Below are 13,801 nucleotides of genomic sequence, written 5' to 3'. Positions count from 1 at the left end.
TCTATAATGTTTGACTGCCAATTTCTAATGGGTTTGAGCATAGTATACATGAAGGTCAATATTGTTGTGATTAACGAATAGTCAACTGATGTACCAAAACAAATATTAACTTTTCATATAACTTACTAATACAAATGAATAACTATTATTGTGCACAACAGCCATCACAGGGCGGCAGGTAGCCTAGTGGTTAGAGCATTGGACTAGTAATACAATGTATTAATCATATGCAGATTCACAACTAAGTACAGTCATGACCCACCCAGTTGTGAGTGAGACTTTACATTCTAATATTAATCAATTTAAACATTCACATAGCCATTCAAGATATTTGTCACAGCATAGCTCCATACAGCAGGCAAGCCCAACCAGTGAGGACAACAATTGAGTACATTTGTCAGTCTACCATCCATAATACTATTGATCCTACTTGTCAATGTCTTCCAAAATACTATTCAGCCCGGGAGATCATTTTTCCTTTTTACTGGGTGCTCCTCAAGATGGGGTCTATGACACCATAGAGCTGAAAGAAAGATATTGCTGTGGTAAAAGTTGCTCTAGTCACTGGAATTTTGCTGAGCCATGCTAGTCCCTGGGGAACTTAACAGGAGCATAAATCCCAACTTCATGGTCCCCAATAGACTGAAATGGAAAAGGAGAGAGGAAGGGAGGGAGGGAGGGAGACAGAGAAGGCATTATGTTTATTAAATTACATTTTAAATGAGTGGTTCCAGAGTTCATGCTTTTGCAATGGACTTAAACTTTTATGAGAAAGGCATTAAAACCAATTGCATTTGACGTGCCGTGGGTGGAGACCAACCACAGAAAAATAAAAACAATCAAAACAGGGATCAAACAATATGCTTTTGTGATTTGTGTTTGTGTGGGGATGTTAGCTGCTCATCAATTCATCTCACGTTGGTTTTTGCTTTCATTGTTGTCACATTGAAATCTCTGCAATAATAGAGGGGTTATAGCATCCATTTTAAAGCCCACCGCCACAATAATAGTATTTCACAACTTCAATTGAATTGAATTGTAGTGTACTTCATATGTTCCCAGGGGGAAGTTGTTTTGCCACCATGGCAGTAAATACAAGACTGAAAAAGTTGCTCCTAAAAATTGCAGCCAGGCAAATCTACATACAATACTGAAAAAATATATAAATGCAACAATTTCAACGATTTTACAGAGTTACAGTTATAAGGAATATAAAAGGAAATCATTCAATTGAAATAAATAAATTAGGCCCTAATCAAGCCATGGGTGGGCTTGAGAGGGCATAGGCCCACCCACTTGGGAGCCAAGCCCAGCCGACCAGAAATTAGTTTTCCCCCATAAATGGCCTTTATTACAGACAGAAATACTCCTGTTTCATCAGCTGTCCGGGTGGCTGGTCTCAGACGATCCTGCAGGTGAAGAAGCTGGATGTGGAGGTCCTGGGCTGGCGTGGTTACACTTGTTCTGCGGTTGTGAGGCCGGTTGGACGCACTGCCAAATTGTCTAAAATTACATTGGAGGCAGCTTATGGTAGGGAAATTAACATTCAATTATATGGCAACAGTTCTGGTAGATTCCTTCAGTCAGCATGCCAATTGCACGCTCCCTCAAAACTTGAGACATTTGTGGCATTGCGTTGTGTGACAAAACTGCACATTTTAGAGTGACTTTTTATTGTCCCCAGCACAAGATGCATCTGTGTAATGATCATGCTGTTTAATCAGCTTCTTGATATGCCACACCTGTCAGGTGGATGGATGATCTTGGCAAAGGGGAAATGCTCACTAACAGGGATGTAAACAAATTTGTGCACAAAATTTGAGAGAAATAAGCTTTTTGTGAGTATGGAACATTTCTGGGATCTTTTATTTCAGCTCATGAAACATGGGACCAACACTTTACATGTTGCATTTATATTTTTTTCAGTATATCTGAACCTGCTGATGAAGCTGCTCTGGTGCTATCAAAAAAAGGCCACACTTGATATCATACAACACTGAGTTGTATAACTTACAGTGAATGCCATTGCTCAATAAAACTTTTGATGTGTCCTTACAAAACGGTAGAAGTGAAACGCAAATGGATCAGTCAATTAATAATTGAGTGCCATTGATTTTTCCCAAATGCTTTTTGAGGCGATTACAGTGCTACTACTACAGTGTGTTGTAAACCTAATGGCAGGGATACCGAATAGCACAGAAATGCCCCATTTGCAAACCACAAGCTTGCATTGCTACATTACACATATTGGCTATGCCATTAGCAACAGCAAGTGTGCTGATAGGGTCAACCCTTGCATACCGTTCTCTCCCATTTCCTATTCATGTAGTGCCACTATTGCAAGTCTTACTACTGTTTTAAGACCCATTACATAAAGATGCTTCTCGATCTCCTTTTGGAGAGGGTAAGGGTTCTATAACATGTCGGCCCCGTCTAAGAGGTTTTGGGTCAGTTTCCACTGGGTAAGGACACCTATCCTGGCTGGTAAGTTGAATGATGAGGCTTTCCCATGGAAGGTGTCTGACATCACCTTGAACTCTCCCTTCTGTTACTCCTATAATCTCTCTACTGGGTCATGTTCATTAGGGCACACCGTAACAAAACATTTAAAAATGTTGTGCAACGTAAAACAAATATTAGCGTTTTTTTTGTTAACGGACATGTTCAGATAGTACTTCCCCGTTTCAGAACGTTTTGCTCCATTTGGTGCCTAATGAACACGACCCATGGTATTATACGAGATTGTCAAGGAGGATGGATTTATTTCCTTCTTCCTGGACAGTCCTTCAGTCTTACTCAAACATATTCACCTATGGGCATAGAAGAGCACCGGTAATTGACCGAATGCCGGGACTGTGCATGAAAAACCTTGAGACGCCACAGCAGTGATAAACGCACCACACCTGAAGCAGGTGGTCTTGGCTACAGCTTCAAAGCCACTCTGCTCGGTCTTTGATCTACGGAAGGGAAAGGGGATACATAGTTAGCTGCACGACTGAATGCATTCAACTTGAAACATGTCTTCCGCATTTAACCCAACCCCTCTAAGTTCTCTGATGAAATCACATCCACACTGGCAGAGGGAATGTTACCGCCACTGTAACTTAGCATGCCGTTCATCTGTATCACAGCAACAGACTTCATTAAATAGGAACACCACCCAAAGGTAAATGTCTGGACATTCAATCATTAACAGTGCCTCAAAACCAGACTTAACATTCACTCAAACATCAAGTGGCCAATTGGAAACCTAAGAACCATAGCCAGTACATGTAATGTTTAGTATGGCTACAGCAGAGGAATGCCATGAAAAGAAAAACAATACATATAGCAACCCCAACCTACAATATTATAATGTTGAATAAGACAAAAGGTAGGAGGCATTGATTATGTGTGGGCAGACTGGTCACTGACAACACATGAAGCTGAACACAGCCATGCATTCACACGGCCGATAGCTAGCTACCGCAGTGTGTTCAGAGAAGCCAACAATACAAGAGCATCTAAATGACAATTGTGGAGGGGGGGGGGGGGGGCTTGTGGGTAGCGCGAGGTGGACAGAGCACGAAGACACAAACAAGACCCTTTCAGCAATTCATCTTTAATACTGGGGAAAATCATGTATTGTACATTACTTTAAAACACTGTACAGCAAGGCTGAGGTTTGTATCTTTCCAGTCAAATTCTGCTTGTAAAATCTGGTTTAATAGTATCTAACAAAAAGGCACAAAATCTGCAACAAAAAAAGTATCCCTGAATGAATAACTTAATTATAAGAGTCAATGTTAGTAACCATAACCCCACCTTAAGAACGTTGTCAAACGTTCAGCATGCAATTGTTCTCACGCAAATGACACACATTTCGTATTAAAAGATGAATCGCATCTTATACTTTTTGTATACAGTATTCATGGCATTAGTTAATCATTCCATGTTTATTGAATATACTTTCGCACCCATATCTGTACATTTTATTGCATATGAAAATGTCTGACAAGTACACGTCAATGAATCTCCTTATCAAAAATCAAACCCACCGCTTGAAAAAAAATAAAGAGAAATGCATGCAAACCAGAAAAAGGTTATGAGGTCTAGCTTGTCCCGAGGCAGAAAGTTGTGAGTTATGGATGATAATAAAAACGACAGAGGCAGACATGAGAGGTAAGACCCTCACTGTAAGGTTGAGTCCAGTGTTGAGTTCAGTGTTGTGTGTTGGATTTAAGTCAATGTGGGCGTGTACATTATGCATTGTATTCAAGTGCTCCCTCCAAGATCTTCAGCGCTCTCTCTACGTTCATATGTGCTTCACCATCCACTGGATGAGCAGCCAACCAGACTTCTCTGTGCATGTCTCTCATATATAGAGTCCAGTGGTCTTTCAGTGCTATATTTACTTGTTTCTCACTCTTCCCAGTCCCTCCTCCATCAGAAGACCAGTCTGTTGACAGTGTTGAACCCCCCACCTCCTCCTCCTCCCCCCGAGGGACCACAGCTGCCCGGGGGTTCGTTGTCGTCTGGTCCGTTGGGCCTGAACGAGCAGGAGGCAGAGGCCGCCTGGAGAGCTCGGGTCCGCGCGTTCAGCTCCTGTTCCTATTGGACAAAGGAGTTCGGGACCATTAAACACTGTTCAGAGGGTCGTTCATTAGGCAGGGACTACCTGGAGTTTAATTTTCCATTGCAGAACTTTTTTAAATGATGCCTGTCCTAATGAGCATGACCCAGGAGTTTGGGTAGTCTGTCTGAGCAAGAAAATGCAGCTCTGCTGTCCTCTAGTGGTTTCTGCAAATGTGTGGTTGAAGTCTTATTTTTTGAGAGATTAACGACTCATAAAATTTCACTTGACTAATTGCAACTTGAAAGCACAAGGGAAATGTGTAACATGTGTATGGTTGGCTTTCTGAATACTTGCAACATGTTTTGATCAAAGCTTGTTCAGAACTACTTTAATCCTGTCAATGGATACATGGAAAACAGGGTCCTGTTAAATTTTGAACATGGGCACAAGTTGAAAGGACAAATTCCAAAAACAAGTTCAAAAGAGAAGAGCAAAGCGTGACATTACCAGAAATACCCTGAAGAATATGGAAACGTGTCTGACATACTGATGCCACTCCCACAAAAAAAAAAAAGTATTTTCCCCACCATCACGGACTTTGCTGATAACCAAGGGCGCAACTTTGGTTTTAGAAGTGGGGGGGGACATAAAAAAAATAATAGTTAAGTATCCAGTCAGATAAACACGCCAAACAGCCTACCGACCACTCAGAGGCGTCCACATGGTCCTAAAGCACACTGTTGCCTTGTTTTGTATCACATTCCAATGATAAAACTGGGGGGGGACAAAAATGCAATTTCGGAATGTATGTGTGTGTGTCTGTGTGTGTGGGGGGGGGGGCGCGCATGTCCCCCCCTTCCCCAGGTAAAGTTGCACCCCTGCTGATAACTACTTTGTTGAGAGAAAATGTACCTATACGATTATGATATGTTGTCTCACCTAGCCATCTTAAGATGAACGCATTAATTGTAAGTTGCTCAGGAGAAGAGCGTCTGCTAAATGACTAAAATGTAAATACGCATGCACCTCAGCGTCCGATGCTAATCAAGCAATTAGAGGAAGGTTATTGGAGGCTAGCGTGATCATAAGTGAACACATTCCACTTCCCTGGGCCAATACATTAGCATAGCCTGATGCATCATTTAGGTCAGGATCACACTAAACGGTTATGCTAATGGCTGCGTCACCCCTCCTTGGCCTGTATTTAGTGACAAATGACAGGCTCCGACACAGGGTGGGACTGGAGGGCTTTTTATATAGAGATAATTGGTTTGAGTGAATCGGATTTTCACCCTTCTGCTGCCCTGTTATCTAAAACTGGTCATGGAGAGAGATGAAAGTAGATTATTATAATATGGGTTGTTGCCCTCTAGTGGTTAAGAGGCTAGGGGTCAAAGGTGAGGCTTGTCCTACTTGTAAAGCCAATGGAAGAGGCTGCTTACACGTCACCAATTTAAGAGTTAATTCGATTAAATTATTTTTAAAAAAAGCACAGATAACTAAAAGAGACCATTTCCTTTTTAAGGTTTCAAACCAAAAATGAACATACTGTAAATGAAAGTGAGTAGAGCACTTGGATAAACACGAGCAAACAGAAAACGCCTCACTCACTATACTGTAACTCCTCACACCCCCTTCTCTCACCTGTAAAAAGAGCTTGTTGTCCTTGGTGACGGCGTCCATCAGTTCTTTCTGCAGCGGAGGTTCAGAGCCCAGTCTCATGCCGTTGGTCGTCACTCCCCCGGTACTGTTCTGCCCCCCGGTAACGTCCTGTTTCCGGTAGATCAGCACATAGGCCGTGTCCTTGGGGAAACGGTTGGTTACGTTCTGAACCGACCCCAACGAAGTGAACGTCACCCTGCTGTCGTTGAACAGCAGCCAATCCCCGGCCGCCTGGCCTCCGCACACCACCTCCACTTCCTGTTTGGGATGAGTCACCCCGGAGCAAGTGAGTGCGATGGGCTCAGTCTGCCCGTTCCCAGGCTCCTCCCCCAGGGCGAGGGGATTGGCTAGATGGTGTTGGGCTCCGTCGGCCCCGTTGAGGTTGCGGCCGTAGGAGTAGTAATGGCCGCTCTCCGACGACATCCCAGAATGCATCACTACAGAGCTGAGGATGTAAGGAACGAACTGGGCCGCCGGCCACACCCCTACCTCACTTTCTCCTCCTGCCATCCCGTTGTCGCCCTCTAGCCCAGTATCCTCCTCCTCCTCTCTCTGCGACGGCTTCAGTTTCTTGGCCAGATTTTCGCTGCTCTCGGGTGAGTCCACTTGGAGTGGAGAGGATGGTGGCGAGGAAGAGGACGAAGAGTGTTTGGGTGGAGGGGCGTGCACGGGCAGTCTCATGAGCGGCGGGATGGCGACGTTGTCCAGGATCTTGCGGCGCACGTGGCACTTGGCGTCGTAGGAGAACCTCAGCAGCGTGAGGATGAGGTACTCGGGCGCCGCCACCACCCTCATCCCCCGTTCCGCCCGCTGCAGCGAGCCACACTTCTGGCAGAAGTAGGCGTTCTCCTTGTCCAGGATCTCTGGCGCCAGGAAGTAGTCCACCAGGTCAGGAACAGACAGCGGTGGCTCGCTGGACCCTGGAACAAAATGGACACCGGTGGTGGAGGCCGTGACGGGTTTGGGAGAAGGGCCTACTTCGGGAGCCTCACTGCCCCCGTTGACAGCCCCCTGGCAGGGGCCGCGGGGTTCCTCTGAGGGGCCCTCGGTCTGAAGAGGGCTGGAGGTGGTGGAGGGACAGAAGGCCAGGGATAGGTCAGTGAAAGGTTCTTCTTTCTCTGAGACACTGTTGCATGTCATACAGCGGATACCCGTGCTCAGCCTGCCTCCAAACATCCTCTCAATCAGCGTCCTCTCGTCATTCCCCTCGGACTTCCCCTCCACAGGGGCCACAGGTGACACTCCGGCATCCTCCGCAGAGGTTTCACCCCCGGTGTCGTCGCTCGGTCCGTTGCCAGGGGAGACATTTGACTTGGCTGACATGAGAACCTGGATGGTTTTCTCCTCTTCGTGTAACCTTGGCAACAGAACACGAGGAGACAAGAGAAAGTTCAACCAAAAATACAACATGCAAATGAATGTAACAGCATAATAAATGGAGCTGTCCTTTTCAATAACACCCATTCGAGTGAACATAAATTCTTTAACTTCTTAAAATCTTCTCTCAAAACACTAGATTTATACATACATTCTTTCCATCTGTACCTGGAGTCATACAGGTTTTAGGAGTTGTAGGGTGCTCCAGCAGTCTACTAGATGGTGTACTACCTGTCCAGGAGGAAGGAGCTGTAGGGTGCTCCAGCAGTCTACTAGATGGTGTACCTACCTATCCAGGAGGAAGGAGCTGTAGGGTGCTCCAGCAGTCTACTAGATGGTGTACCTACCTGTCCAGGAGGAAGGAGCTGTAGGGTGCTCCAGCAGTCTACTAGATGGTGTACTACCTGTCCAGGAGGAAGGAGCTGTAGGGTGCTCCAGCAGTCTACTAGATGGTGTACCTACCTGTCCAGGAGGAAGGAGCTGTAGGGTGCTCCAGCAGTCTACTAGATGGTGTACTACCTGTCCAGGAGGAAGGAGTTGTAGGGTGCTCCAGCAGTCTACTAGATGGTATACTACCTGTCCAGGAGGAAGAAGCTGTAGGGTGCTCCAGCAGTCTACTAGATGGTGTACCTACCTATCCAGGAGGAAGGAGCTGTAGGGTGCTCCAGCAGTCTACTAGATGGTGTACCTACCTGTCCAGGAGGAAGCGGAGGTACTCAGAACAGTCCTGCTGGGAACCTGCATTGAACCAGGGGGGCCGAGACGCCTCAAAGAAGACTCTGGGGGCGTACGCTGCCCTCTGCAGGAGAGACACACACAAACTGAACGACCACTCACCGAATACACACCAAGTGAAACGTCAGGGATGGAGCCATAGTCATTTCCATTGAAAAACCCGATGGCCACTAACAGCAGCGGGAGACAAACCTGGGTGTGTGAGAGGAAGGTGAAGAGGAGCTGTAGTTTCTTCATCAGTGTGTTGGCAGTGGCATCATTCAGATGTAACGATAAAACACGCCTCCTGAAACTGGGACAGGACCATAGATGGGTTCGTGCAGAGCATTTCATAAGAACTTCCTACATAAATATTACAGCATTATATCATTCTATCGTGAGGGGATTCAAGTGAGAATGCATACAGACAGCTTTGTTAACCACGTGGTCAATTCAATATAAAATGCAAGGTGTAGTTACATTTTACATTTTAGTCATTTAGCAGACGCTCTTATCCAGAGCGACTTACAGTAGTGAATGCATACATTTTTTTTTTCTGTGCTGGCCCCCCGTGGGAATCGAACCCACAACCCTGGCGTTGCAAACACCATGCTCTACCAACTGAGCTACAGGGAAGGCTGTTGTGTGTGTACTAAACCCACTACTCACTCTGTGGCTGAGAAGAGTGTCTGTATGATACTGTTCATGTAGCAGGTGTTTCCCAGGTTGATGAGGCCAGTCTTGCCCGTCTCAGACTTGCCCGGCAGCCTCAGCAGGCCTGAGGCAAACGAGTTGGACTGGGACGTCCAGGCACTTTGGTTCAGAACCAGCTTGATCTTCTCCTCCCCGGGCCCAGGTAGCTCCTAGAGGGGAGGGAGACAGCTTTCAGACACTCCATACACCCCGTTTACTATACATGAGCTGCATAGTATTGTACACTGTCCGAATGTTAAAGGTCTATCCTTCAATAATGACGACATTATTCACGGCGCCACAAACACTACAGTTTGTCACATAAATAACGTAAACCTAACCCCCCCCCCCCATGTCAGGTGGATCATAATATAAGGACAGTAAATGTTTGACACAGAAAACAAAGGGCACCACTCGTGTGATCACTCGTTGTCAAGGTGTCTTACCTTGATGGCCTCCAGGATGTCGTCGTAGAGGTCAGGGAAGCCAGAGTACTGGTACATCATACAGTGGACGAGCTCTGTGAAATGCAGCAGGAAAGCCTTACTGGTGGGCAGGCCGTCCCTCTTCAGACTCTGAACCAGGTCCACTATGTGTGGCACGACCTGGGGAACACACATTGAACGTATTGTAGACAAACATTTACATTAAAGTCGTTCAGCAGACGTACAGTTAGCGCATTCATCCTAAGATAGCTAGGTGAGACAACCAACGTCTCACAGTCGTGGTACGTCAATTTATCCTCATCAGCAAAGTCAGTGCTGATAGACATGATGTTCTTGGTCATATGCACATCACATCTGTTCTAATCTGTTACAAGATGGAAAGGTGCAGTGGAGGAAACTAGGCACTGCATATAGCAGTAGAATAGCACTAAACACACTGATGTAGTGACTGGTAAAAACATCAACCTTCACATGCTACATTAAGCCTCCCTTTTTGTCATTGGGGGGGGGGGGGGTCACACTGACTTAAATGTAATCAACCTTTTAAAATGAATTGACAATCATGGCAGATGAAACCACCACCAGTCAACTAAAGGACCATCATGGTGCTTTAAACACTTCACACCTCATTAGTGGAAGAGCCCTGCTGAGAGGAGAGTGCTTCTGGGAAATGCAGTTTAATGGAGCCTGAAGGCATTTCAGCTAAATGGGGGGAATGAGGGAGGGAAAGACATGCGGAGCGCAATAGAACGAGTTGTATTGTGTGTTTCTTACCAAGTGGAAGGCCTCGGGAGAGTGTTGGAAACTCAGCAGCATATGGGATAGAACCACTAGGGCCCCCTGTCGCACGATGGGGTACCACAGACGGTTGAACACCTACACACAAAGATATAACATACAGCATATGTATTGTACACACACACTGACACAGAAACACACAATTCAGAAGTGATATAGCTAGACACCATAATGACCAAACTACAGGAACTCATTTTCGTTCATGTGATCATCTATTCATCAGTTCTAACTGAAGTTACTCTTGTAGTTATAGATGCTATCACCACAGAGTTTCTAAACCCAGAGGCGCAACATCGTAAGACTTCCGGGAACGCTTGCAAAACAGATCAGGCCGGGGTTTGATACGTCAATGAGAGAAGTGAAAAATTGTTCCTTAGTTGTGGCTTGTCTCAAAATCTAAAGCTACAGCCTAGATTCCAGCCAATGTCTTCAGTAGTTGAACATGTTATTACTCCAACCTCGTGAAAGTGACAAACTGACACGTTTTAATTTTCGTCGAATACTACTTTATATCGAAGGAGTGCCTTTGATTTGACGGCCTGCACAGTTCAGCGCTAGACGACTGTTCAACACGATGACGGGTTTCTGCGCATGGGCTTAGCTAGCCAACGTCGCCATGACGTCACCTACAGTGTGATCGGGGGTTTCTATTGGAGAAGCAGTTTCTGCCTATCTTCATATAGAGTACTGTCTTTGCTATTACCATGTGTAACTACCATCTTAGCTCATTGGTGCATTGACACTCCCTGCTGAGGTAATAGTGGTCAGTACACTACCCACCAGTTCAATCTTAAGCAGGGTGACATCTATGAGGATGGTGAACTTCTGCACCGCAGCCAGTCCCTTGAGCAGGGCAATGACCCACATCTCCACATGGTGGGCTAGAGGCCAGGACAACCAGTCAATCATCCTGAGGAAGGAAAGAGAGAGAGATGGAGAGAACAGTATAAGGACGAGCTCTGTGAAGGGCAGAAAAGCTCTACATCCCACCTAGTATACACACCGCAAATACAACGGATTCATTTATTCAGTTTAGCTAATGAAAAAAATACAGTAAAGGCACCCAGTGACCTGCAGAGTGCTTGAGTCATGCTGGTGTCTTTGACGTTCTGGTCGGTGGTAAGGCTCTTGATGAGAACTGTGATCATCTGGAGAGGTATGTGCTGGACCAGGCTGGCTAGGGCAATGGAGGGATCGAAGGAGGGGTCTGTGCAGAACACAAAAAAACTTGAGTATAATTGACTGATGTTTTTTTGGGGGGGGTCACAGCTTATTAAATATGTCCCAATTGTATTCAAATGTGTTGTTTACAACCTCTACCCTAACCAAGTGACCCAATTCAAGTCTGATATTGAGCGGTGCATGAACGCTCCACCACCCTGGATCATTAAAATGACAAAGAAGTTACTGTTCCAAGTCTCAAGCATGTGCTAACAAGCCTGACATTCCTAGTTTTTCCATAGGTGGGCGAAGATTGAGGTCAAATTAGTGACTGCATTAGAAAATACTATAGTGTACTTTACTTCTGTACAGTAAAAATTGATATTGTATTTGAAACTGCTTATTTTGTTCAAATGATTTATAAAACTTAAATTAACTAGGCAAGTCAGTTATGAGCAAATTCTTATTTACAATGACAGCCTACCTGGGAACAGTGGGTTAACTGCCTTGTTCAGGGGCAGAACGACAGATTTTTACCTTGTCAGTTCGGGGATTCGATGTAGCAACCTTCCGGTTACTGGCCCAACACTAACCACTAGGCTACCTGCCGCCCCAACTTGTATGGGGCATTGATGCATAGACACATACAGTGCAATCTGTGCGTGTGTGCTCATCTGTGACTGTGTGTGGTGCACCCTCCCTCAGTCTCACCAGTGGAGGAGATTATAGCGAACACCTCCTGCAGAGATGGCAGCAGTGTGACCGGCTCCGCCTTCCAGATGTTCTGCAGCAACGTGCTGACCTTGGTCACCTGGTCCACGTACTCCCTCAGCTCCTGCTCCTGGCTGGCCGGACAGTGGAAGTACCCAATGGTCCTCACCAACTGCTGGCAGAACAAAATGGCAGCCTTCTCCCGGGGGATGCACTGTACGAAGTCTGAGAGCATGGTGGCAAGACGGGCGCACAGGGCTGGCTCGGGCCGTTCGCACACCATCCTTAGGATTTCTGTCTGGATGATGGAGAAGATATCCAGCACCGAGGGGCAGCTGATCAGCAGCCGCAGGCAGCCATGGATGTAGTCGACTATGGCCGGGTCCTTGCTGTCCAGGGGGCCGTAGCCCTGCTGTAACAGGCCCAGGACAAAGTCTTTGCTGAAGAAGAGCTCAAAATCAGCACGGTGGTAGCGGGCATAGGCCTCCAGTACCTGGAAGCCCACCTGTTTCTGGAAGGCGTCGTCGCCCAAGAAGATGAGGCGAGTGGTGAGGGTGTACAGGGCCTGACATTGCTCCGCCGTGACCTCTTTCTCTGCGGCTTCGACTACCTTCTTCACAATGGCCTTCTTCACTGGGACTGAGTGAGAGGAGCTGACCAGCGCCTCTAGAATCTTGTCCATGATGGCAGGCGATCTATATAGCTGTGAGGGAAAAGATCAGGAAGCAGTCCACACCTAAAAGACGAGAGCGAGCAGGTCATCAACCACCATTAGTGACCAGTTACTTATTCTGGCTAGCTTTCCATTTCTTCATGGCATGTCCACCACAGCTAGCTAGCTAGACGTATGATTCGGTCAACAACTTGTAAATAACAAACTGTAATCGTTTTTACCATTGCTGAAAAGTTGTATAAGCATAGCAATATCACACGGCTATGAAGCTGGCCACAGGTAAACAAAAACAACACAGCATCATGCTTTGCCTTATCATCACAAAGCTAGCTAACTTAGCTAGCTAAACAAGTTAACACATTCAGATAGTTACAGTAACCACAAGCGGCATGTTATCGAATTCAAATTATCTGAGATTAAAGACATTGATGCACAAATAAACCATGTAGGCATAACAAAGTTATTTTTCGCAATCTAGCTAGCTAACGTTCTTTAACAAACTAGCTAGCTATGCTAGCATGACGTTAGCTGTGTATGGTATTGCAACAAAGCAGGCCGGAGAAGTAACTAATTCAACTAGCAGAAATGTATCCTCCCAAACCTCACGTACCAATATAATTCATAACACCAGCATCCAATGAAAATATCATAAAATGCCAGTTGACATTAGTCGCCTGTTGACAGCTCATTCATCTCTTATTTTGACATTATAAAATCAGCTGATTTAAAAGCCCTGCAGAAACGTCATTCCGATGGACCACGAATTTATCTAGGAGCCTTCTGCTTTTGACGATCTCATTGCCTGTTTAATAAAGAACAAAAATGGCGACTATTAAATAAAATATATAAACGTTTTGTGAATTACAGGTTTGTTTAAATACAAATATAAACATACTGACAATGGTTTGTAATGACTTAAAACAAAATGTCTAATTCCACGGATTTATTTTACGCACAAACTGAGCTCATAGCCATTGGATAGGCATAGCATTTAGACTGATAGATGTAGCA

At 45.6% G+C, this 13,801-nt stretch overlaps 1 protein-coding gene across 2 annotated transcripts; it reads right to left on the bottom strand.

The window, feature by feature from the left end:
* Positions 1-3,582: 3,582 nt before the first annotated feature.
* LOC115202246 (ubiquitin carboxyl-terminal hydrolase 38) lies at positions 3,583-13,713 on the bottom strand. 2 transcript variants are annotated; one of them, XM_029766239.1, is made up of 11 exons: positions 13,401-13,713; positions 12,118-12,853; positions 11,317-11,452; positions 11,026-11,155; positions 10,222-10,323; positions 9,448-9,606; positions 8,978-9,171; positions 8,522-8,615; positions 8,287-8,393; positions 6,200-7,574; positions 3,583-4,590 (listed from the first exon to the last, which is right to left on the bottom strand). In XM_029766239.1, exons 2-11 carry the CDS (start codon positions 12,797-12,799, stop codon positions 4,426-4,428), a joined length of 3,144 nt encoding a protein of 1,047 aa, XP_029622099.1. In that variant the 5' UTR covers positions 12,800-12,853; positions 13,401-13,713; the 3' UTR covers positions 3,583-4,425. The 2 variants fall into 2 exon arrangements, with proteins under 2 accessions (XP_029622099.1, XP_029622098.1); XM_029766238.1 differs by having other exon boundaries at positions 8,522-8,621; positions 13,401-13,712.
* Between the last annotated feature and the right edge of the window lie 88 nt (positions 13,714-13,801).

Source organism: Salmo trutta, chromosome 11 (assembly GCF_901001165.1).
Source record: "Salmo trutta chromosome 11, fSalTru1.1, whole genome shotgun sequence".
Taxonomy (NCBI): Eukaryota; Metazoa; Chordata; class Actinopteri; order Salmoniformes; family Salmonidae; genus Salmo; species Salmo trutta.
Note: the sequence above shows the minus strand (reverse complement) of the source record. Positions and strands in the feature narration are given on the sequence as shown.

What these genes read in the sequence shown, in the direction of transcription:
- LOC115202246 (XM_029766238.1), bottom strand. Translation starts at nt 12,799, where the DNA reads ATGGACAAGATTCTAGAGGCGCTGGTCAGCTCCTCTCACTCAGTCCCA. An exon ending in CGCTATAATCTCCTCCACTG is followed by an intron (nt 11,453 to 12,117) that starts GTGAGACTGAGG and finishes TGTTCTGCACAG; the next exon opens with ACCCCTCCTTCGATCCCTCC. An exon ending in ATGACTCAAGCACTCTGCAG is followed by an intron (nt 11,156 to 11,316) that starts GTCACTGGGTGC and finishes TTCCTTCCTCAG; the next exon opens with GATGATTGACTGGTTGTCCT.